The 25,610-nt window shown below is 37.3% G+C and overlaps 1 protein-coding gene across 2 annotated transcripts; it reads left to right on the top strand.

Annotated features, from left to right (window-relative positions):
- Positions 1-66: 66 nt before the first annotated feature.
- Positions 67-23,647, top strand: LOC143702851 (mitogen-activated protein kinase kinase kinase kinase 2-like). 2 transcript variants are annotated; one of them, XM_077196748.1, is made up of 33 exons: positions 67-140; positions 253-426; positions 3,790-3,847; positions 4,310-4,400; positions 4,716-4,780; positions 5,104-5,159; positions 5,253-5,300; positions 9,029-9,071; positions 9,312-9,384; positions 10,557-10,688; positions 10,786-10,848; positions 10,952-11,033; positions 11,936-12,043; positions 12,499-12,577; positions 13,609-13,667; positions 13,776-13,822; positions 13,916-13,954; positions 14,512-14,545; positions 14,639-14,798; positions 14,881-15,050; positions 15,931-15,972; positions 17,170-17,254; positions 17,350-17,429; positions 17,531-17,591; positions 20,743-20,866; positions 20,953-21,011; positions 21,169-21,272; positions 22,224-22,395; positions 22,533-22,601; positions 22,697-22,783; positions 22,883-22,953; positions 23,082-23,137; positions 23,236-23,647. In XM_077196748.1, the coding sequence occupies exons 2-33, from the start codon at positions 334-336 to the stop codon at positions 23,321-23,323; spliced, it is 2,598 nt and encodes an 865-aa protein (XP_077052863.1). In that variant the 5' UTR covers positions 67-140; positions 253-333; the 3' UTR covers positions 23,324-23,647. The 2 variants fall into 2 exon arrangements, with proteins under 2 accessions (XP_077052863.1, XP_077052862.1); XM_077196747.1 differs by having other exon boundaries at positions 88-154.
- Positions 23,648-25,610: the final 1,963 nt, after the last annotated feature.

The following is a 25,610-nucleotide window of genomic DNA, read 5'->3' as shown; positions in this document are numbered from 1 at the left end:
TATTCAGTCCAATTCGTTAATAAATTGTTCAATCCGTTTTTGCGAATCGACTCATCTAAAAGATCCGACTCCAAAGAACGGATTTCTACTCTACGGATGCGCGAGTGTGAGAAGGACAGGCAGAAAGATTACAAGGCGAAGTCAGTGATTACTGGTAGACTGGATGTGAACATTAATATTTGCCATTGCATTAATTAAATCTATAGCCTACAGTTTATCATTGACATTCTTTTTCACCACTTTTGATGACAGCGCACCAGGATGAGATGAGTTTACTGCACATCAAACTGTGACAGCTGTCATGAATAAGTGAAACATAAAAAATCTGCTGGCATGAATACTATAGGAGTTTCATTTTTGGATCCCTTGGATGATTATGAGATTATTCATCAGATCGGTAGCGGCACCTATGGAGATGTTTTTAAGGTGAGAATGAAGCTGTTTTTTTTAGGTGACCATTTGGAAATTGCACGAAGTGTTTTAAGCTTTAATCTAACGTCTACGTTTTAATCCAAGCTTCACTGTAAAGACTTGAAAACACAAACACTTTCCCTTTTGGGTTACTAGCACAAATCTACCAAAAAGGATTGTAGTCTATTACCATTCTTTGGACATGGTATTAATACTGTGTTTTTAGACATATTTTATGTGGTTATTCAGCATCATGTTAAATGTCAACACAAGGTACCATGATGTCTCGTTTTACCACGGTACTGCCTCAGCACGTTTTTGTAAGGGGAATCGTGCTGATGTTGACATATTTACTTGTTGTTAATGCCCTTGTTTATGCTGAATATTCCAAGGAACCCGAGCCATGATATAACTTGACTGACTGGACTGTTTAGTTTTCTAAAGTGATAGTACTCACATCATGTGTGCAAAGACACACTATCCATCCAAACACATTAAACACTAATAGATGCACACCGACATAAGGTTGCATATTGGTCCCAATACTATTTATTTTTATTAGCGTATGTCTAAATGTCTTTGTTAGGGCATCTAGGTCATTCTTTTCAACAAAATATGTTATAACTTCAGTCAGTCTGTCTTCAGTGATTATCCTACATGCAAAGCAGCCCTTTCCAAACAGAAAAGCATTGTTAAAAAGCTTACTATAAAGTAGTTTGTGATTTTAAGGATAGCATATGGTTGGCTCAGAAATTTGACTCGACTTAAAATAGATCTTACGCACAACCTTAACATTTATGGAATGTTACAAATCTTGACCTTAAAACCAAGACTCTCGCAGGTGTGGTAGTGTTATTCTCCAAGAAGTTTGTAAAGTGCAAACGTGTGTTTTCTGTCTCTTTTATAGGCCTATATGTTTGCTGAAGTAATGTGGAGATTGTGTCACTCTTGCAATCCCTAACACAGTCCACTTTATCATAATTCAGTGGGTGAGCCAACGACCCTTACAATGCCCATCACACAATGCACAAAGAATCCTTTCTAGTGTCCTCCAGCTCTCTCAACTTTGAGTCAGAAAGTTCTCAAGATCTAAAAATATTTCATGGTGAGGATTTCCAGCTGCTATCGAACAAAACAGTATGTTTTGCAATTGATGGACTTGTCAGGTCTGACTATGCCAACATAAAAAATAACAAGCTTTGGGGATTTTTGGCCAAGGTGTTGGCAGATACCGAAGCTGAGCCATTGTTCTTGGTTTGTGGCTGCGTTATTTCAGGTTGTACAGCTAAACCATTAAGAGAATGTTGCACTGTCGCTTTAGTTATGACAGGAAGCCCGCTGGCATGCCAGGAAAAACAACAGGAAGGCAGCTCAGTGAAGTTCCAGGATTTGTCCAGAAATGCCCGATTTGTTATGTTTATGAGTAGCTCAAAGCAAAAATGGAGGTTCATTTTCCTGGTTAACCTTTTTTTTAATGGTTTATATACACAATATTATGCCCCTTTTCAAAGTCTTGATTTTGTTTTTGGGGTCTACTTGAATAGATTTACATGCTTGAATGTCCAAAAACACCTTATTTTTCACGTTTATTGCAGCACCTCTCTTCCCAGTCTGTCAGTATCGCTCTGTTTAGTTCCTTTCTCTATGAAGCTCCTCCTTCTGAAAAGCACAATGTGCTCTGATTAGTTGGATGGATCAGTGTGTTGTGATTGGTCAACCTCTTTGAGCATGTTTCAGAAATGTCACGCCCCTTAACCGCTAGTTTCAACACTCCTAATGCAACTCAACCCAGGCCTTTTTTTTGTTTGTTTGCGTAAGCCTTTGGTGGGAATTATTTAAATGAGAAATTTTGTGATGTGTTCGTTCCCGGAAGAAAGCTCAAGACTCCAAACGAGGCATTTCAGGGAGTTTAGAAAGTGCACTGATAGTGAGAATAACTCCCTTTCTGGAGTGACTTTGTGCTTTGTAACTTTGCAGACCTTTTTCATGCTAAAACAGCAACATTAATTTAATTATTTAGTGCAAAACACACAAAAGAAAGTTGAAAATGTAAAAAAAAAAAAAAAAAAGCATAATAGCAAACCTTTAAATAAACCTCTCTGTATGTATAACACACATTTAATATGCATGGGTTTCCCCATTCCAAAGCTAAAAGAATTTGATGAATCTTTGGCAAGTGGTGATAGTATTTTTATAGTAACTTGATAGAATCTAGACCGTATGATACTGCACTCATAAGAGTGATTAACTGATGATTCAGTATCGTACGAAGAACATCAGGTCTTGGCAATGGCTACAGAACAAGGTTACAGTGAAGGACACAGCAGGACACATTGACACTAGGATATTTGTCATTAAGATCCCTGCCAGGAGAGCTGGATCTGTTCCTGGATATCTACAGCATCCCAAACATTTCACCAAAGTAAACATGGCCTTAAAGTCATTTTTGTTCACCTCTGTGTTGCATTTTCTCAGTCACAATGTAAAATGTTTATTTGATAACCAGAACCAAAAGATATAATAATATAAACACTGCAGTGATTTTAATATGGCTAGAATACGTTTTTAAACCTAAAACCCTGAACTATAGTACAATCACTATAGCTCATTGTCTCCATATGATGAAAAACAATAATGTTCTAATTCCTTATAAATAAACTGATTTTCATTAATAATAATTATCACAATAAATCAATTCTTCTTCAGGTAATAGTTAATTTTATTGCAACTGTAAGTGAAATTATAGATATACTCTACCAATAGCATTAAAAATATTAAAGGTGAGAATGTTACAAAGATTTCAATGTCAAATAAAGGCTGTTCTCTTGAACTTTACATTCATTAAAGAATCCTGAAAAATGGATCATGGTTTCCACAAAAAAATATTAAGAATTTTCAACATTGATAATAATAAGAAATATTTCTTGAGCAGCAAATCAACATATTAGAATGCTTTCTGAAGGATCATGTGACACTGAAGTAATGATGCTGAATATTCAGCTTTGCATCACAGAGATAAATTACATTTTAAAATATATCACAATAGAAAACAGTTGTTTTAAATTGCAATAATATTTCACAATATTACTGCTTTTACTGTTTATTTTGATCAAATAAATGCAGCCTTGGTGAGAAAAATAGATCTCTTTCATAAACATAAAAAACAATCTTACCGACCCCAAACATTTGAATGGAAGTGTATGGACTTAATATAAAATTAACATAAAATGTGTCCATATACATATGTACATATAATGTTGAAATGGCTCTTCTGATTTCACAGTCAAAATGATCCATTTTATAAGTAATATTTTTGTAAAAGACAAAGTACAATCTGACTTTCCTGTTCATCGTGTAATATTATGCATTTTCTTTCAGGCTAGAAACATTAGGAGCTCAGAAATGGCTGCTATCAAAATTGTTAAACTGGATCCAGGTGTGTGAGTAGTTTTAATGTTATACACATTTGGATAGGTTTGCATAGACACTTTTCATATATAAGTGGTGTACTGTAGAGAACATACATACAGACAACATTTAGAGGCTTGTGCTGTTTCTAACAAATCCTTCAGAATTATAGAGGCTTTTATTGGATCGATTCCTTGTATGAAGGATTTATATTATAATGAGCGTTATATTTACACATAATTATAGTTCTCAAAAGCCTCTCTCTCTGTCAAGACACTTACAAGTAAAACTATTTTAAAAGTGACTGGGCTCACATGAAGTAGTAATGATTGATTATATTTTAAGTTATTTTTACACTGCTCTCTAGAATATCTGTTCCTGCTTTGTCAATCACTGAATTCTGGAGTAAAATACTTGGAATATTTTGTTTTATGTACATGTATTATGGACAAGTACTTGTTCAGTATACACTCTTTCTCTCGTTCTTCAGGGGATGACATCACCTCCATCCAGCAGGAGATAACAATGATGAAGGAATGCAAACATAAGAACATTGTGGCCTATTATGGGACTTACCACAGGTACAGTAATGTTTGTGCATTGCCTGGTATTTCTCCAGTAGTTGTCAGGGCATAGAAAGGTGCATGTTTTATATGAGTTACACAATCATATACGAAGCACAAATCACCAAATAGGTTTTGTAAATAGCTGCCGACACGTGTCAGCACATGCTCTAGATGACTTGTGCATTCCTGAATTATATTTCATAGGCATGCATTCCTACTCACAAGCTTTCATTATGTTTATGAGATTCTTGTCATGTCTGTAAGTTATGGGTGTGTGCATATGTATTCTATTGAAAATAACTTTGAACTGAACTGCTCATTTTTTTTCAGGAATACTAAATTGTGGATTTGCATGGAATACTGTGGCGGCGGATCGTTGCAGGATATTTACCAAGGTATACCCTGAATAAAATTAGGCCTGGTTTCACAGACAGGGCTTACTAGGCCTAAGTTCAGTAGTCACTTTTTTTTAAACATGCCTTAGAAAAAAAAAACATTACTGTTCTGAATATTGAGACTAAATAATGGCACTGACATATTGCTTTTAGTTAAAACTGCTCAAACATGCATTTTAGTCTGGGTGGGCATAAGCCTTGTCTGTGAAACTGCATGAGTATCTTATGCAAACATTTAAAACTATTTATAATGATGGGGAACTGTTATTATTATTAATATGCCTTTAACCACTGCGAGAGTTAATATAATATGCCCTCTGCAGTAACTGGACCTTTAAAGGAAAAACAGATTGCTTACATCTGCAGGGAAACACTCCAGGTAAGGCTAATTCATCATTTAAAAATATCTTTCAATCTTTCTCAATGACACATCCCTTCGTTTTGAGAAGACTTCTGTTCTTGTCTTTCTCAGGGGTTGAATCATCTCCATGAGACAGGCAAAATACACAGAGACATTAAGGTGAATGAGGCATTTCAATGACACAATGTACAATACTGGTTAAAGGTTTGGGGTTTTTCATGTTTTTGATATAATCTCTTATGCTTACCAAGGCTGCATTTATTGGATCAAAAATATTAAAGTATATATTACAGTAAAAATATATATGTTTTTAAATGTAATTTATTCCTGTGATGCAAAGCTGAATTTTCAGCATCATTACTCTTCAGTGTCACATGATCCTTCAGAAATCAGTCTAATATGCTGATTTGCTGCTCAATATATAGTCAAGTCAAGTCAAGTCACCTTTATTTATATAGTGCTTTTTACAATACAGATTGTATCAAAGCAGCTTCACAGTGATAACATGAAAATAATATAACAGAGTTTGTTTCTAAAAGAAAATTGAGTCAACGTCCACCTTAAGCAAGGCAGATCAATAATATTATTGAATATTAAATGTCCCCAACTAAGCAAGCCAAAAGCCAAGGCAACAGTGGCAAGGAACCAAAACTCCATCAGGTGACAGAATGGAGAAAAAAACCTTGGGAGAAACCAGACTCAGTCGGAGGGCCAGTTCTCCTCTGGCCAACGAAGGAACAGTGCATGATTTATGATTCGGGCAGCATTACAAGGCAGATTGGATCGGAACATTTAGAATATTTATCCATTTCCATCTTTTGGAAGTCCAAGTAATCACGCCGGTGTTGAGACGAGTTGTTGAGGATCAGTGCCGTCCACCATAGAGGGTCCATATCGCCGGTGTTGAGTCGTCTCTTCACAGGCTTTGTGATTGGGGTATCTGAAGTCTCCGTGAAAGGCTGGATACAAACTGGAGCTGACGATTGCCGTTTTTCTCAGAGATAACAGCAGAAAAGCAAAAAGGGAAAATAATTAGCGTAGCTGCTGTTCATAATGATTTCCATAACACGGGCGTAAATGATAAAAAACATGAAGACAGTGATTCTTGCGTCCCACAGTCACCCCCCTCCGTCCCCCACTCAACTCAGCCCTGCTTACTGACCTCTACATCCCTCCTGCTGCTGAGACCCAACCACAATCTCACAATCTCTCCACAGCCCAACCATACGCGCCGACCCGTTTGACTAAGGCTGTCGAGCCCCACTGTCGTCGTTAAAGCAGGTTCAGTGGCAACGGTTCCGTATGGCATACCACCTACCGCAAAACACAATATCTACCCAACCACCCGTCATTCACGCAATATACACAGGAACGTAATGACTGTAAATACTATGCAACCTATACAAATAACCTACAGACTCTTCAAGTTTTATAATATTAAATGCATTTGATCTGATTCAGCAGTGGTATAAAAGGTAAGCATTATGTAAATGCTTGGCTAAAGAGATGCGTCTTTAATCTAGTTTTAAACTGGGACAGCGAGTCAGAGCCTCGAACAATATCAGGAAGGCTATTCCAGAGTTTTGGAGCTAAATGTGAGAACGCCCTCCCTCCTTTAGGGCGTTCTTAGATATCCTAGGAATGACCAGAAGCCTCGAATTTAGTGATCTTAAAGAACGCGATGGATTGTAGGGCGATAGAAGGTCCATTAAATACACAGGAGCTAAACCATTTAGGGCTTTATAGGTCAGTAATAGTACTTTGTAATTGATACGGAATTTGATAGATAACCAGTGTAGAGATGATAAAATTGGTGTTATATGATCATATTTTCTTGACCTAGTAAGAACTCTAGCAGCTGCATTTTGCACTAACTGTAGCTTGTTTATTGAGGATGCAGGACAGCCAGCTAATATAGCATTACAATAATCTAGTCTCGAGGTCATGAATGCATGAACTAACTTTTCTGCATCAGAAACAGATAGCATGTTACGTAGCTTTGTAATGTTTCTAAGGTGGAAAAAGGCTGTTCTTGTAACATATGAAATATGATTTTCAAAAGACAAGTTGCGGTCTAGTATAACACCTAGGTCTTTTACTGTAGTGGATAAAGTAACAGGACATCCTTCTATATTAAAGTTGTATTGTAAGTGAGTTTGTGGGTAGTTTTTTGGACCAATAAGTAATACCTCCGTTTTATCTGAATTTAGTTGCAGTAAATTACGCGTCATCCAGCATTTTATATCTTTGAGACACTCTGTCAAATTTGATAAGTTAGGTTTTTCATCTGGCCGTGATGAAATATATAATTGAGTGTCATCAGCATAACAGTGGAAATTAATTCCATGTTTTCTTATAATATTACCAAGTGGGAGCATATATAATGAGAATAGCAGAGGGCTCAACACCGATCCTTGCGGCGCTCCATAGTCTACTGACGTTATCTTTGATTTTTCCCCATTTAAACAGACAAAATGATAACGGTCTGATAACTACGATCTAAACCAGCTTAATGCCTGTCCCTGAACACCAGTGTAGTTTTGTAGTCGATCCAGGAGTATTTTATGATCGATAGTGTCGAACGCAGCACTAAGATCGAGTAGAACTAGTATTGAGATACAGCCTTGGTCAGAAGCTAAAAGTAAATCATTTGTAATTTTAACTAGCGCAGTTTCTGTGCTATGATGCGGTCTGAATCCTGACTGGAATTTTTCATATATCTCATTTTCTTGCAAGAAAGAGCACAATTGAGCGGACACAATTTTTTCTAGTATTTTAGACATAAATGGAAGATTTGAGATGGGTCTGTAATTTGCTAAGTTATTTGGGTCTAATTGCGGTTTCTTAATGAGAGGTTTTATTACTGCCAGCTTGAATATTCTTGGAACATGACCTAAAGATAAAGACGAGTTAATAATATTGAGAAGAGGCTCTTCCACTACAGGTAACACTTCTTTCAGTAGTTTAGTGGGTATTGGATCTAATAAACATGTTGTTGGTTTCGATGCAATGATAAGTTTATTTAGCTCTTCCTGTCCTATAGTTGTAAAGCGGTGTAGTTGTTCCAGAGGGGCGATAATTGAGGCTGAATCATAAGACACCATAAAAGAGTGTACATTTACAATTGTGTTACGGATGCTTTCTATTTTCTCATTAAAGTAGTTCATAAAATCATTACTACTATACTGTAACGGAATATTTTGCTCTGGTGATGTCTGTATATTTGTTAGTCTAGCCACGGTGTTAAATAAAAACCTTGGATTATTTTGGTTATTTTCTAATAGTTTGTGGAGATGCTCAGCCCTGGCTGCTTTTAGAGCCTTTTTATAACGTGACATACTGTCTTTCCACGCGATTCTAAAGACCTCTAAATTAGTTTGTTTCCATTTACGCTCTAAGTTACGAGTTTCTCTCTTGATAACATGCGTAGCACTGTTGTACCAAGGTGCTTTAGTTTTCTCTCTAACCTTTTTTGATCTAATTGGTGCAACAATATCTAATGTACTAGATAAAATGGTGCTCAAACTGCTAGTCATTTCCTCTAGTTCATCTGTTTGTTTGGGTTCACTGAGCAGCTGAGATAGATCAGGTAAGCTATTTGAGAATCTATCTATAGTGGTTGGAATAATAATGTCCTATTATTATTATCAATGTTGACAATATTATTAATGCTTAATATTTTTTCAGGATTCTTTGATGAATAGGAAGTTCGAAGGAACATTTATTTGAAATAGAATTGTAAAAAAATGTAAAGTACAATGTATCCTCGCTGAATAAAAGTACTAATTTCTGTACAAAAAAAATCGCTCTGACCTCAAACTTTTGAGCAGTTGTGTTGGTGATTTCAAAATAGTTAAATAAAAATATGAATCTCTCTTCTGATTTAGGGAGCTAACATTCTTCTCACTGATCGAGGAGATGTCAAATTGGGTAAGTGATTTAATGTGTTGTTGAACCCTAAAGTACACAGTGCACATTTTAGATTATTGTATCAGTCTCTCTCTCTCTCTCTCTCTCTCTCTCTCTCTCTCTCTCTCTCTCTCTCTCTCTCTCTCTCTCTCTCTCTCTCTCTCTCTCTCTCTCTCTCTCTCTCTCTCTCTCTCTCTCTCTCTCTCTCTCTCTCTCTCTCTCTCTCTCTCTCTCTCTCTCTCTCTCTCTCTCTCTCTCTAGCTGATTTTGGGGTTGCAGCTGAGATCAGTGCCTCTGTTGCCAAGAGGAAGTCCTTCATAGGAACTCCCTACTGGTGAGCCGTCTGAGAAGAGAGCCTGGAGAATTACACTGTCTGAATGTTCTTGTTTTAAAGCAATTAGCATGCTATCTCTTATGAATGCTATTGTAGGAATAGTTTGCCCACCCTTGTGTTCTTTCAAACTGTATTAGTTTCTTTCTTCCATGGTACAGAAAAGGATAAATGTTGAGTTATGTACTGACCAGGTCCATTCACCAAAAGCATTGTATGCCTTCATATGCACCAATGATCTTTATGATCATCTTAGGTTATGGGAAATGGATTCCAGCCTGTGTAAATGATGACAGAATTTTTGAGTGAACTATACCTTTAAATGGATTTCTTTAGTCCAAAAATTCGGCAGTAGATACAGAATATCTACACTGCAGTTCAAGAGTTTTGGGTCAGTGACATTTAACAAGAAATGTTTTAGGTACTTCTGGATGTTGATAAGTAACAGTAAAGACATGTATAATGCTCTATTTTAAAAAATAAAACATATTTCAAGCTTTCTATTCAAGTTATTCAACAAAGAATCCAGAAAAGAAGTATTCTGTTTTTCACAAAAGTATTAAGCCGTTTTCGACATTAACGATAATAGTCCTGAATTAATAGTTACTTCAACATGAACTCATGATTAGTGAAGATATGAGCTGATCATGAACCAATGAAAAGCGATCCTTAACTGACAGGAGTCATAATGATTCATGCATGAATCAACAGCAGCCTTAAACATGTTAGTACATGTTAGTACCATGCCAATCTCTAGGTATGGTGAGATGATGTGGGGATATTTTAATTCCAAAGGCCAAGGGAACTTTATCAGGATGCATAGTATCATGGATCTAACTGGCCTTTAAAAATAAAATTCTGCTGCCTCTATGGGAATTTAACATAGGGGTGTCCTGACTTATGCACCCTGTATTTTAAGGAAGAACATTTATTTATTTACAATACATTACTCATTCACAAAGAAAATTGGTGTTCTTAAAGGTTGGATTATTCCTCATTTTTTTAATTAAGGCATTAAGATCAATTTTTATTCAACTTTTTAGTCAACTTTAGCATGGGTGTATTCACTGTAGATGACTGAATAAATTCACCCCTTTACTCTGTAAATGACCCTGAAATTCAGTCAGACTGCAGGATGTGATGTATCTAATGGAAATGTTTCTTTATTTTGTTAGGATGGCCCCTGAGGTGGCTGCAGTGGAAAAGAAGGGCGGATATAACCATCTGTGTGATATCTGGGCAGTGGGCATCACTGGCATAGAGTTGGCAGAGCTACAGCCACCTATGTTTGACCTTCATCCCATGCGGTCAGAATGACGCATCTAAATCATTTACCAGAACAGAAAATACTCTGGAAAGACGAAGTAGTTTTGAACTGAGGTTTTATTTTTTTTACTGTTGTAGAGCTCTGATGTTGATGTCTAAGAGCAGCTTCCAGCCTCCCAAACTAAAAGACAAGAGCAAATGGTGAGATTCAAAACCTCACAGAAAGAAAAGTAAAAGAAAAGTGCGTTGTTTACTGTGAGGAGCTGACATGATTTGTGAGAGGTTTGTGCCCATGTCTTTGCAGGTCTGCAGGTTTTCATAGTTTTGTGAAGATGTGTTTGATCAAAAGTCCTCGCAAGAGGCCGACAGCAGAAACTCTTCTCCAGGTGACAGAATAATCAAACTTAATATTTGTGTTTGCAATGCTGCTGAATATCATGTACACAACAACTTCCCTCATGTGATCAGAAGACGGGTTGTGACTGTGTTTTTAAAAAAAATGTTTTTGAATGAAGTCTCTTATGCTCACCGGGACTTCATTTATTTGATCAAAATACATTAAAAATAGTAATATCGGGAAATATTATTTCAATTTAAAATAACTGTTTTCTATTTTAGCATATTTTAAAATGAAATTTTTTCCTTTGATGCAAAGCTGATTTTCAGCATCATCACTCCAGTCTTCATTGTCATATACTTCAACAAAAATAAACAATACAAAAACAGAAAAGGAACTACCAGCACATTTTCTGTTAACTTTACGGCCATTTCCTTTGAACACAATACAATGTAATGCATAGTTCAAATTGTGGGGAAAATACCTAATTTCTTCATGTTGACAGACAGTAGCTATTCTTATTATTGTCAATGTTGAAATCAGTTGTGCTGCAGTTAATATTTTTGTGGAAACCGTGATCAATTTTTTTCTGGATTCTTGCAATGTTGCCAGATATCAGTAGAAAGACAACTGGTCATAAAATAAGCAACCCCAGATTTGAAAAATCAATATAAAGCCATTAATAATTTAATATTAAATATTTAAATATTATGATATCACTATTTATATAACATCAATATTTATAATTGAAATGATTTGAGTCTTTACTTTTTATTAATCCAGTTAAAATTGATAGTGAGCAGAGCTTAGATATAACACATCTAAGAATATAAGCTATGATAAAATGTGGATCGGTATCGACCATTCAAGAAAAATCCTAATCGTACAATTAGTTCTATTAAATTTAGTATTTCTAGAAAAGTTGATTATTGTTGCTTTCTCTCTCCCCAGCACCCGTTTGCTACACAGTTACTGACCAGAAAATTGATGATTGAGCTACTGGACATGGCAAATAACCCAGACCTCCATCATCCTTCCAGTCCTGAGGAGAATGAAGAGGTGAGAGGCGTCCTCTGGCTCAGAAATTAAACTATGCTTATATGCTCCTTATGCATAATTAGGCCTATGGTAATTCGGACAAGACATAAACACAGAATCGTTCTGAAACTTTGTTTATGGCAGTTAATTGCATCATTAAGCAAGACAGAATTTCCTGAAAAGCCTTCTTGAACTTTTAAGCCTTACTTAAAATTCGAATTATTTTTTCGTTGCTAAGATAAATAAAGGTTAAATAATGAACATAAAGAGAAGCATATACTACAGGATTATTGGGAAACTTTGCCCTAAGTCGTCAAGTGTTTTTTCTTTTTCTTATTCAAAAATGCATGTCAGAGTTCAGTTTGTCAAAGTGTACAAATATTTGTAGCAGCAATATTTGTGTGTGTGTGTGTGTGTGTGTGTGTGTGTGTGTGTGTGTGTGTGTGTGTGTGTGTGTGTGTGTGTGTGTGTTAAAGGCAAATGACACAGCCCCGGATAAAATCCATTCTAAAGGGAAACATATGCCAGTGGAGAGGAGTTTATCTGAAGAACAGTGTAAGTTCTAAACACATCTATCTATCCATCCATCCATCCATCCATCCATCCATCCAAATTGTTATCATTAAATTGTATTTTGTAATATACTATATACTGTTATACTTTACATTATCTTCAGTGATTACATCAGATTCAATGGGGTTCTATATAGAACCCTAGGGTTCTTGACTTAACTTTAAAGAAACCTTTATGCCGAAAATAGAAGGACAATGTCTTAACTGTATAATAATTGAATGTTAAATGGGTTATTTAATTTTTTCCTACTGATAAAGCATGTACATTTCTGAAATTAAATCATTAAAATTGTAAATAAATCAAATACTTAAAATGATCCCATGATGGGAACCCCTAAAAGGAAGCAATCATACATTGTCTGTAGGAATGGAGTAATCAACCAATTTCTATTTTCTTTAATGTTTAATGTGTTTTATGATTGTCATGTTTTTATCACTTCATTTTCTGAAGCTCACTGCCACATGTCTATTTTCATTGCAGCGTGTCCATGATTAGCAAGTTGAATGTATGGATGTGTCGCTGCTTTAACAAGGCTGCTATTGAGCATAGCTTCAGTGATGTCAATAGGCACACAACTCATAGAGCTGGTACTGTTTAGCACACGTCTATGGCATGTCCTTCTCCATCCCCCTCACACACCCACTCGTGTGAACTGGATCCAGTGGTCACATTCAAGGCGGAGCAGAGAGTGCGATGCGTGTGTGTGTGTGTGTGTGTGTGTTATCGTTTGGCAAGTCGATGCCATGATTACTGAGAATCTATTGTCACACATCTTGACTGTAAGATTACAGCATCCACAAGCAGACAAACCAGACAGACTGAGTTTCCATCCACCTATTTTTATGCACATTTTCTGATATTGCATAAAAAAAATGCTGAGTGGAAACGCCAAGCCTTCGTGAGCATAAGAGACTCCTTTCAAAACATTAAAAGTCTTACGGACCCTAAACTTTTCAAAAGTAGTAAAAATATGTAAATTATGTATTTAAGTGAGTAATGTTTGTTTGTTTCAGTCGACCAGGTGAAGTTTACCCCTCCCAGGAGGAAAGAGACTGAACCCTATCCTGACCTGGTCAGTTTTATTTTTCTCACATAGACACAAACCACACACTTCGTAGAGTATTCTGTGTCATAATTCATGGTCATCGCACAGAAAAAAAATGAAGTATGTTTATATTAGGGATCATGTGATGATTGGAGCATATCTGGAGATGAACCAGAGTCACCGTAAGTGTTGATTGATTGAAACTGACTTATAATTGCATTATGGTTTTACATGTTTTTTATAACCTTTCATTTGAACTGTATTCATTGCTGCAGGGGTCTTTTGGAAAGTGTAGAGGAAGAGTTACAGCAGAGGTGAGACACGCTTTTGTTCTGGCGCCATCTTGTGGAGACGTAAAGAAAAATACACTGTTGCTACCTGCTATTTTCATGAATTGATTATTAGATTTTTGTTACCAGATATCATGTCTATAGTTTAAGTATAATGTTTTCTGTTTTCCCTTTAATAGCAGTTATTATCATTTGGGTAACACTTTACAATTAAGTCCAATTTTTATGCATTAACTAAGAACTAACAATAAGCAATATATTTTCACAGCATTTATTAACCTTTGTTAATGTTAGTTAATAAAAGTGTTCAGGTTACTTAACAGTGCAATAACTAATGTTATAATAAATAATAAATGTATTGGTATATGTTGAGATCAACATTAACTAAGAAAAATAAATTAAACCATATTGTAAAGTGTAATTTTAGTTGTATTTTTTATCTTTTATTATATATTCTCTTTGGTTTCTATTATGTTAGTACATGTTTTTTCAACATTCACAATATTAAACTGGAGCTGACATGCACAATTTGCACTGTGTGTGTATACTGTATGTATGTGACAAAGATCTTTCTCTTTCAGGAGTTTGACAGTAAAAAGACTCTCGTCGTTGGAGGTATGGAATTTGAGAAACTGCATGTGACAATGATTAATTTATAATTCTATGAAAATGTATGTAAAGATGTAAATGGTTTCTGATGTTGCACAGTGGAGTAAGAGGAAAAGTGGACTGTTCAGCCCACCGCCCGTCTCTGCTACGACATCACTTCCTCCCATGAGCTCTTTAGACTCTGATCTGGAGGACAAGGACCTCACACTGCGACCTAGTGCTACTCTATGCCCTGAAAATGTATTAAGTCCAAAACCAGGTATTACCATCCACACATATATAAGATACTTGGAGAAATTCACCATCAGTTTTAAAAGATTTCTCTCTTTGTGTTTCGTCAGTGCTGTTGAGGTGTTCGGCTAGTCAAGATGTGCGGCAGTGGTGCAGTGACCCTTGTGTTCCTGACAGTAAAGATACACAGGAACAAAAGAGGACTCTTACAAGGACTCTCAGCAGAGACACAGCTCTCTCCCCGGAGTGGAGCACCATGAGGAAGAAAACCGAGGACTCTGTGAGTTGTAAAATGTTGAATGTTACAAATAACATACTTACACTAATGTGTGCATATATGCTTATATTTTATTATATGTCTTAGCTACATTCATTTTCTTATTTATCATTTATCAATCACAATGTCGGACATGAAGAACTGATTTCACATAAGTCTTTTATCTCAACTAGGGCCATATTTACTAACAGTTTGCGGCAATGCAAATGCCTTTGGCCTAAAAACTGCTATCAGATTTTACTAGAAACACAGTGAGAAATTTGCAATGAAAATGCGTACAGTGGACACAGATATTTTGCATATGCATTTGTTGGACATTCCCTGTCAGAGTGCTAAATTTATAGGGAAAGAGTATATTTAAATAAATCACCCTAAATCAACGTGATTTAATGAGGTTTGCAGTTGCCAGTTTAGTGTTATTTGCGCCATTATTTACTTTTCCCCAAAAAAGCACGCCTTAACCGATTGAATTTTCACATTCCTAGTAGATCACCTGCAGAACTTTCCACTCCCATTGGGGCTTTCAACAGATTGTGGCCGCACACACATTTGCCCTGATATATTCTAGTATTACATATTTAATAGCTCTAAATATATCAACATTCAATTAGTCATTGGACCTACATTGGTCGACCACTATTAAGTCGTTTTTTTTATTAATTTAATGGTTGAAACATGAATATATTAAATATTTGGATGTTAATAAATCATATCTAGCACATTATTGTGTTAATGTAATGCTAGATGTTTTAGCACCATGGACAAAGCTCGAAAACACATTGTGTATGTTTTTATTTTTTGTTCAGTCACTAAAAATATTACTGACAGACTAAAAGTGATCATTCAGAAGCTGTTCCTTGTTATTTTAACCTTTAATTCATAGAGAGCCGATTCTCACGGACTTCCTCCCACTCCCCAAGTCTATGTAAGTTTAACCCCCTAATCACACCATTTAAATGTGTTAAACCTGGCTGTTGCTAAATTTCAGTGTGACAAAACACACAATAATACACAATTAATGACTAGTTTGTCATTAATGCATTTCCAGGCCTGGTATGTATGAACCTAAGATTGTATCTTAAAGCTACAATATGTATTTTTTTCGCCGCTAGGGGTCGCTACGCTCTTACAATAACAAAGGCGTAGGTTGATGATGCATAAGCGGAATTATGGATCTTGTCGTCATGCCGAAGGATCAAATAATGTTTGAGTGAATATGATGTTTTTAACATGACTGTGGTATTAAAGCAGGGCGCGATTGCTAATGAGAGACAGATATCAGCGCCACACGCAAGTCTCGTGGATATAAAGGAATAAGGACATTTCATTCTACTGAACTACCCGCAAGTGCTGAATTAATAATCTCACAGGTCAGATTATTAGACAAATTAAACTTGTGAGGTAACGCAGCGCTGTTTCACTTGGTCTACACTATCACTCTAAACTGAACTTGAGTGTGTTGAAAGTTATAATGTTAATCTGTGTTAGTTTGTCTGTATGAGACTAGCAGTAAGCTAGATCAACATTAGAATAACATACTGATCATATTCTAACATTTTATCATGTTGAGCTATATAACATTGATTAGTTTTGTGTACATTTGCTCACCTGTCTAATAAAGTACATGCCAGAGTGGCGTCTCTGTAAAGTCGAAGTTTGTCACGGACGTGGAGCTCTCGGTATCTCGAAAACGCCACGCTGATATTGATCCTCGTTTTAGTTCTCCGTTTGTCCCAAAGTCTGCTTGCCATGGTTCATTATGTTTGAACGAAACAACAACAACAGCGCGAGCGTGCCGCTAGATGTAACGCAGTTGTCCACGTCTGTCGCCATGGTTACTATGGCAGTATGAGCGGAAACCAGGGATAACGCGGATATTACGTCATTGACAGGCGACAAGTGAACAGGGACGAGACATTATTTAAAATTGGAATTCCTCTGAAATTAAAAATCTTTGGGAACTTTTTGGATGTTGTAAGTACACAATTGCAGGAAATATATCAAACTGTGCAAGTGATTTTTGGATATTTTATTACAAAAATCATACATATTGTAGCTTTAAAGAAAAAATTACACATTCACGTCTGATTTACGAAAAATTGAAACACTTCATTTTGCATAGATGGGGGCCTGTTTTAGCAAAGTCTTTAATGGATGTCCACTGAAAATTCACTGTGCAGAGACATGGGTTTTGCCTAAAACCAGAGGTAAATATTTCTGTCTATTCTACTACTTCAATAAAAATATAGGTTGGAAAGCTTTTCAGTGTCAGTAATATAGTGTCTCCATCATTTTCTCATAGATCAGTATTTGATTCTGGGGGCAGAGGAGGGTGTCTACATCCTTAACTTGAATGAGCTGCATGAAGACACCTTAGAAAAGGTACTGCTGTGTATGACAACACCATGATTTAGTGTTTGACCCAAAAGAAATATCTAGTTTGTAATGGTTAATATGTTTTTACCTCCTGATTTCTACTGCAGTTGCTTCCACAGAGATGTACATGGCTTTATGTCATGAACAATGTCTTAATGTCCATCTCTGGTACGTATCATTTTTATAATTACATGGTTGAGGTTTATGAAGTTGTGATGTGATACCAGTAACAGCCATCCAGTATTAGAAATTACAAACTGTGTTCATATTGCGTTTCTAAAATAAAAATAAATATATATATATATATATATATATATATATATAAAAGAATTTTCATTTGCTTTGTCACTTATTTTTTTTAGCCAAATATGTTAAAACCATATTGCCATTATTTTACTTTTAAAAGTAATGCATTACAATATCGCCTTACTCCCTAAAAAAGTAACTAATTGAGTTACTTTTTAAAGAAGTAATGCGTTACGTTAGTTTTTTGTTCAGGCGCATTGTTAGCACAAGCGCAACTGGCTTTTAAAGGGACTCACTAGAGAGCCTATCCTCTTCGAGTACTATTGAACGAGCCAATGTAATTGGCGTGTGTGATTCGCGGCGCGGGTATAAATACGGAAGTGGATGCACGCACTAGTTGCTTTTCGCTGAGGAGCCGAGAGTAACCCGGGGTCAGCGGTGGTCCAGCTGTAGTGGCAAGGGGACCATACGCAACCAGGACGTTCCCTTTCAGTCGATAATGTCAGACGTAGTCGATGGTCGACTGAATTGGGAAAACCTTTGAAAACGCCACTAACACTGCCACCTTCCAGTGCCTAAACCAAAGCCTCCTGATGCCCCCGCAAATTTAAGGCGGGGAAGGACAGGGCTTAGGCCAGGGAAGTCACTGCTGTTCCTACAGGACCACTGGGAAAGCGTTCCCCGTACATTAGACGCACTCAACGACTAGGTTCCACTTCTAAAGGCGTAAGCACGCTACCCATTTCTAGGGGGTGCTCGCAGAAGTGATGGTAACTATCACATGTACCTGTGATAGCCACCTGAACCTCCGCGTTCAGATGTAAGACCGCCCAGAATCTCCAGGGGAAGAATGCGGGTGCCATCGTGCCCCGTCCCTGAAAGAGTTTTCAGGGGAAGTCAGGAAGGCTGTCGATGGGAACCAGGTCTAGTTGGGCCAATAAGGGGCAACTATGAAGACCTGTTCCTCTCCTGACTTGGCACGTAGGTGCAAGCGACGGGCGCAAAAAGACAGGAGCATTGCTCAACACAACATGTGAAGATCACTGGGCTTCAGGAGCATTTTCTGCTCAGCACTTGAGTGTGATAAGTTCACTGAGCTTCAGGAGCATTCCTGCTCAACACCTGAGTGTGATAAACTCACTGAGCTTCAGGAGCATTTCTGCTCAACCTTTGAGTGCGAAGAACTTCACTGAGCACCAGGAGCATTTCTGCTCAGCACTGCGTGTGATGAATTCACTGAGCTACAGGAGCATTTCTGCTCAACACCTGAGTGTGATGAACTCACTGAGCTACAGGAGCATTGCTGCTCAACACCTGAGTCCGATGAACTTCACTGAGTTTCAGGAGCATTTCTGCTCAACATGAAGTTTGATGAATTCACTGACTTGAGCAGGCGCAAGGCGACCATGAGTCGCAGTCGCTTTTAGAAGGCTCACTGGGGTTAAACGCATTTCTGCGGGCCCCTGGGGCAGCTGAGAGCCAGTGTTTGTCCAAGGGTAGTCTGCTCGGTTTGTACAAACACTGGCAGGAAGACGAGACCGGAGGGGCAACTGAGCGGCCCCGGAATGGTCATGACCCAGCTGGACCCAGGGGATGGAGTCTCCACTTGCCCTGGCTATAACTGTCGTGAGGCTCGATGGCGGCACGATTGAGTAGAGCGGGAAGAGTGGAACAAAGCGTCCTCAGAAGCTTCTGACTCCAAGGAGGAGGTGACGGGTGAGTTGTGACATGTAAGGGAAGCTTGCGCAACGGTCGCAATGTCTAACAACTCGAGGCACGAATGCCCGTGTAGTCGAGGGTCGCCCAGGCCCCCGTTAAAACACGCCCTTTGTACATGGCCCCTCTGTTGAAGAGGGTTTGGCAGCAGACCGGGATGAACTATAGTCACACAGGGTGAGCTGCTCTGCCACGGTCACCTCGGGACTCGATCATGAAGCTAGCGCTGAAGCTATCACATATGGAGGAAGCAAATGGCTGCAACTACCATATACCCCAGGAGCCTCTGAAAGTTCTTTCAGTGGGACCCTTTCTCACTTCAAACACCAGCTGAACACATTCTCATTGGAGAGACGTGTTAGACCGAGTCCATCTCCAAAACTGAAAAAGAGATACTCAGCCCGTGGGCGAGATTACTCTCTTCCAGTTGACCTGAAGACCCAACGGGCTCTGGAGCACTCGAAGGGAAGGACACTGTATTGATACTCCACCCTTACACGCAACCCACAGGATGTCCTGCGGTGCGGAAGGTAGAGATCTGTTTTTAAGCACATGTCTTTCAGGTCGGAGCTGCAGACCAATCTTGGGCCAAGATGGTCACGACCCACCACCTAGTAGCACGAAGAACGAGTTTACAACTGGCCGGCTGGAGGAGCGGCTATATCAAATCCTTCGCCAGCAGGATAAGATAAGCACGCACAATTCAGGAGCACTGCTCAACACTCGGTGTGATGAATATCACTGAATTTTCAGGAGCACGTCTGCTCAACACCTAATGTGATGACTATCACTGACTTGAGGAAATGACACTCTGATTGGTTTATTGCATGTTACGCCCAAAACACAACCTTTACTCATTAAGAGAATAGGGAAGACCCTTTTAAACCATGCGCCGCGCGCTGACCATTTTTCCCATCATTAAACTTGGAAAAGTGGATTTGGACATCCACTAAGTGCTCTTGAGTCGTGCGCTTCAGACCATTCGCTTAGATGGTTAAAATAGGGCCCCATAAGTGCAAAGATTAAACCTCAGGCTGGAGGAAATGCAAATTCACACCTGTACAGTAGAGGGCCCAGCTCAAACGAAAGTTACTTGAAAAAAATATTTTAAATCTGATCATGTAACTCGTGTTACTGGTCATGGTTTACCTTTAGCCCTGAAATAAATGACATTAAACATCCACTCGACTAAAGACTGAAGACAACATTTTAATAGAAATGTTTGTTTTAAAAGTTTATTCGTGGTTTAAGTGTATAGTTACATGAAATTGAGAAAAACTCTAAAAGGTAATGGATGCCTCCGTAGTCTTTAAACTTCTATTCTATTCAGTTCTATTCTATTCTATTCTATTGTTAGGTAAGTCCTCTCAACTCTACTCTCATCGACTGACGGCTCTGTTTGAGCAGCGAGGGCACTTGCAGAGGAAACAGGGTCACTTGTCCCTCGGCACCAACCGGTTCACAGAACGGATCATCCACAGGTCACATAAACCGAAGACTGACATCTTTAGTTTAATGATTCAGCTTATACGTTGTTTATTTGGAACTCAAATGTATCTTTTCACAGGAAGTTTGCTGTGTCAGTGAAGATCCCAGACACTAAAGGCTGTCGAAAGTGCAGTGTGGGTGAGAGACATTTTCCGACTCACACTGGATCAATATTTGTTCATTAAATACTGATGCATTTGCTGACCTCCTGTAATTGGCTGAGATGGAAAAAACCTGAATGATGATGAGGACAGATCATGAATCTCAAATGCACTTCTTGATTTTTCTTCCATAGCTCGTAACCCATACACAGACAGCACGTTCTTATGCGCTGCCGTTCCCTCTGGACTTGTTCTGCTGTTGTGGTATGAACCGCTGCAGAAGTTCATGCACCTGAAGGTAATAATCTTAACCCTACAAAGCTGTATCACATTTGATACACTAATATCTAAGGCCTCTAAATTATCAACATCAAAACTTTGCAAAACCAGTTGTACACAAACTTCCACATGCCTTCTGTCTTCTGATGAATAGTTTATATTTTAGCAAGTAAAAGCCCTTTTAGTGTAATTCTAAAACTGTCCAATTTCAGATCCTGTTACTTCTGTCTTTTTGCTGTGGAGTATTTACAGATTTTTATGTAAGAATACATTTTAAATTGTTAGTAATAGTTCAAGGTGAGCACCAAAGTGATTCAACTTTTCTGTAATTTCTGACATCATTTTTAGAAAAAATATGGTAAAATTTGAGTATCAAATATGACACATCAACTTTTATTTGTACATCTCTCAGTCATCATTGTATTGCATTGCTTTATATGTATTGCCTCCATTTAAAACTACAGAGAAAACTAAGTTCAAAACTATTCAAATATCATCTTACTATGACATTTTTGGGAGATAAAGTGACAATGTGATTTTATGTTATCTGCTATATTGTTATAAAGATGTCATTGATTTAGATTACAAGCAAACTGAATTAAATCTTACTTTAATTCATAAAAATATAAGCATCTGCATCAAATAGCATATTTTTGGTATGTTTGGGCCTCTAAATTAAACGGGTGTTTTTTCCTCTTTTTTCCTCTAAATAAAATACTCAACAACTGAACAAACTCTTTTTTTGATTCTTTAAGGTTTAATAAACGGTTCCATTTTGCATTTCAGGCTTTAATAGATTTACTTGCATATACAATTTAACATTAACTTGGTTATGTTGAAGTCGAATTTACAGTTATGATATAGTAAAACAATACGAAATAAACATGTAACTTCTTGTTTATTTGTGTAACTTCTGATAGTCATTCTCCCATTGCATTCTCCTTTCTTCTAATTTTTTTTCTCATTGTAGCACATTGCCGTGCCCCTGCCAGACACATTGCCCATCTTTGAGCTGCTGGTGTTAATGTCAGATGAGCTTCCTCAGCTCTGTGTGGGCGTCCAGGAAAGCCCCGAACAGCAAAATGAGTGCCAGCTAAAGTTTGACATTATCCATCTAAATGGCATGCCAAACCCTCAGCCAGGTTAGTGAGTGACTGCTGGTTTTGCATGAAATCAGCCAAGAAAATATGAAAAAACATGCATATTTTGTACGGGCCTACTATGTCTTTTTTTGTGTGTTGACAAGTGTGTTAATGTGTGATCTTTGTGTCTTCCTTAGACAGTGATACAATAAAAGCTGTACAAGTGACACAGTTGGACAGAGACACAGTTTTAATTGCACTGGAAAGTATGTTTGATTTATATGTGAATAAACTATTAAAGCATACACTGATACTTAAATGATTGGAATTGCTGAAATGAAATCTTGCTGTCATCTTCTAGAAACAGTGAAGATTGTCAATATGCAGGGTGTTCCCAGCAAGGAGTTAGTATCCGATCTGGATTTTGACTTCTCTATCGAGACTTTAGGTACAAACCTGACATCTGAAAATACACTATTTGTTCACAATGAAATTTTACAATTTTATAAACAAATGGCATAAGTTTTAATGTGTTATTTTTCAACAGTTTGTTTAGAAGAAAGTGTTTTAGCTTTCTGGAAACATGGGCTTAAAGGACGGAGTCTGCACAACTGCGAGGTAAAGTGTTATGATGCGTTGTGTATCAATACAATCTCGTCACAATTTGCGAATTTTAATAGTTTATACATTTACTATGGACTAAAGATAGTCAGAGAATTAAAAGCCATCATCATGTGTCATCTTAGATAACACAGGAAATCACAGACGAAAGCCGAGTGTTCAAGGTTTTAGGCACGCACAGGTATTGACTATAGTTTTTCCTTTTAACTTGAATAAACATCTGATTTTTTTCGTGTGGGTGCCTTTGCTTACATATTTTTCTCAAATCTTGGTTTACAGAGACATCGTTTTACAAAGCACTCCGACGGAAAACCCTTCAGCCACTAACAATTTATACATTTTGACCGGTCACGAGAGCAGCTACTGAGGAAAGCTGCTGGACAGAACCTGTAAATAACATGCATCACAAAAATATGTGAAAATGCATGGTAATACAGAGACTTTAAGAACCGTGCACCTGCCTTGTGTGTGTGTTAGAATGCGGTCCTTCAGTCGATCTCACTGGTACAGATTGTGAAGATACAGAAAGAAATACCTTGGTTTGTTTGTCTGTCTACATGTGTTTTTGTCATTGTTGTCCATGAACTCTGAAATTACCTGAATTAAACAACTGTATTTAAATTAAAAAGATCATGTGATCATTTTGTGATGGAAGGATTGTGATAACTACTAATAAACTGATAAAGTGAAACCACACTGTATATGTTGATTCATCTGAGTATTGTTTGGTCTGTATACCATTTAAAGCGACAATTTTTTCGCCGCTAGGGGTCGCTAACTTCTTACAATAACAAAGGCGTAGGTTTATGACGCATAAGCGGAATTATGGAACTTGTTGTCATGGCAAAGGAGCAAATAATGTTTATGGATGAGTGAATACATTGATGTTTTTAACATGACTGTGGAATGAAGCAGGGTGCGATTGCTAATGAGAGACAGATATCAGCGCCACACGCGAGTCTCGCGGATATAAAGGAATAAGGACATTTCATTCTACCGAAGTTTGTCACGGATGTGGAGCTCTCGGTATTTCGAAAACGCCACGCTTATATTGATTCTCGTTTTAGTTCTCCTTTTGTCCCAAAGTCTGCTTGCCATGGTCCATAATGTTTGAACAAAACAACAACAGTGCGAGCGTGCCGCTAGATGTAACGCAGTTGTCCACGTCTGTCGCCCTGGTTACTATGGCAGTACTACGAGCGGAAACCAGGGATGACGCGGATATTACGTCATTGACAGGCGACAAGTGAACAGGGACGAGCCATTTTTTAAAATTGGAATTTCTCTGAAATTAAAAATCTTTGGGAACTTTTGGGATATTGTAAGTACACAACTGCAGGAAATATATCAAACTGTGCAAGTGATTTTTTGGATATTTTAGCTTTAATGCTATTGTGACATTTTAATTCAAATGTTTTAATCCTTGTTACTTTAAATACATTTCAGGGAGAATTTTTTTTTTGTTTTTTTTTTTTGTTGAACTAACCCTTTAACTTGGAAAGATGAATTCAAGTTCAGTTTTTTTCCCACAAACTCATTGGTTACTTGAATTGTCTACTAAAAATGTTTACACTAAACTGTTCAATCCACATGGATTAGTTTTAGGATCTCTTTATGAACTTTTTAAAGCGTCAAAGTGGTATAGTAGTTGCGTAGCAGTCAATGGAGGGACAGAAAGCTCTCAGATTTTATGAAAAAGATCTTTATTTGTGTTCAGAAGATGAATGAAAGTCTTACGGGTTTGGAACGACATAAGGGTGAGTAAATGATGACAGACTTTTCATTTTTGGGTGAACTATGCCTTTTAATGCTCTGTATTGTTGGTTATTGTATTTATAATTAGCTGGATCCATCCTCAAGAGGGAGCTAAAGATAAAAGAAAATGTAACCAATTGTTTTATAGCATAAAGACAAATTTTATAATAATTATCAGGGGGGTCTGTGAAAATATTTTAATAATTTTTAGATTTGTTATTTTATTCAACTTTATTCATAGTTTTTTTTTAATGTACTCTTTTGATTGAGTTTATTTTAGATTTTTATTAATTTTACAGAACATAACTACATGCAGGACAATCAATTAATTCATTTTAAAGAAAAAAATACCTAATTTCTCTAGTCTCATCTAGTGATTTATTTATTTATTTCCAGAAGGTTACAGGTTTGCTCCACAGTCACATGTGTAATATGAGGTTGCCTCAAACACCCACTCATGCACACTTGAATATGCAATGGTCTCCTGCATTCGTACTTTTCCGATGAGTTAACACTGTGGTTGTTAAAACACTTCAGAGGCAGTCATACCTACGATTTAAGAATTGCGCTTGCACTTTTACTCACATGTGCACACAGGATGTATGTCCGTCCTGCTGTGACCTGTTTTTTTATGATTACTATATATGGTGCTGATGTGGTTGGTGGTCCATCTTTAGAAAAACAAGAAAACCACAAACTGTTTTCACACAATGCAGCACTTCATCATAACAAAACAAAACAAACAAACAAACAAACAAAAAAGATTTGTGACAAGTTCACATACTGTATGTGCTTTTTGTATTCATTGCGTGGAGTCTTTGATTCATCTTAAAGTTAGAGGAGATCAAAATATATAACATCGATGGATAGATGGACAGATGGATGGATGGGACAGATAT

This window comes from Siphateles boraxobius, unplaced genomic scaffold (assembly GCF_051911475.1).
Source record: "Siphateles boraxobius isolate OS27281-9 unplaced genomic scaffold, OSU_SipBor_1 353, whole genome shotgun sequence".
NCBI classification, from domain to species: Eukaryota; Metazoa; Chordata; class Actinopteri; order Cypriniformes; family Leuciscidae; genus Siphateles; species Siphateles boraxobius.
This window is presented reverse-complemented; position numbering and strand designations above follow the sequence as displayed.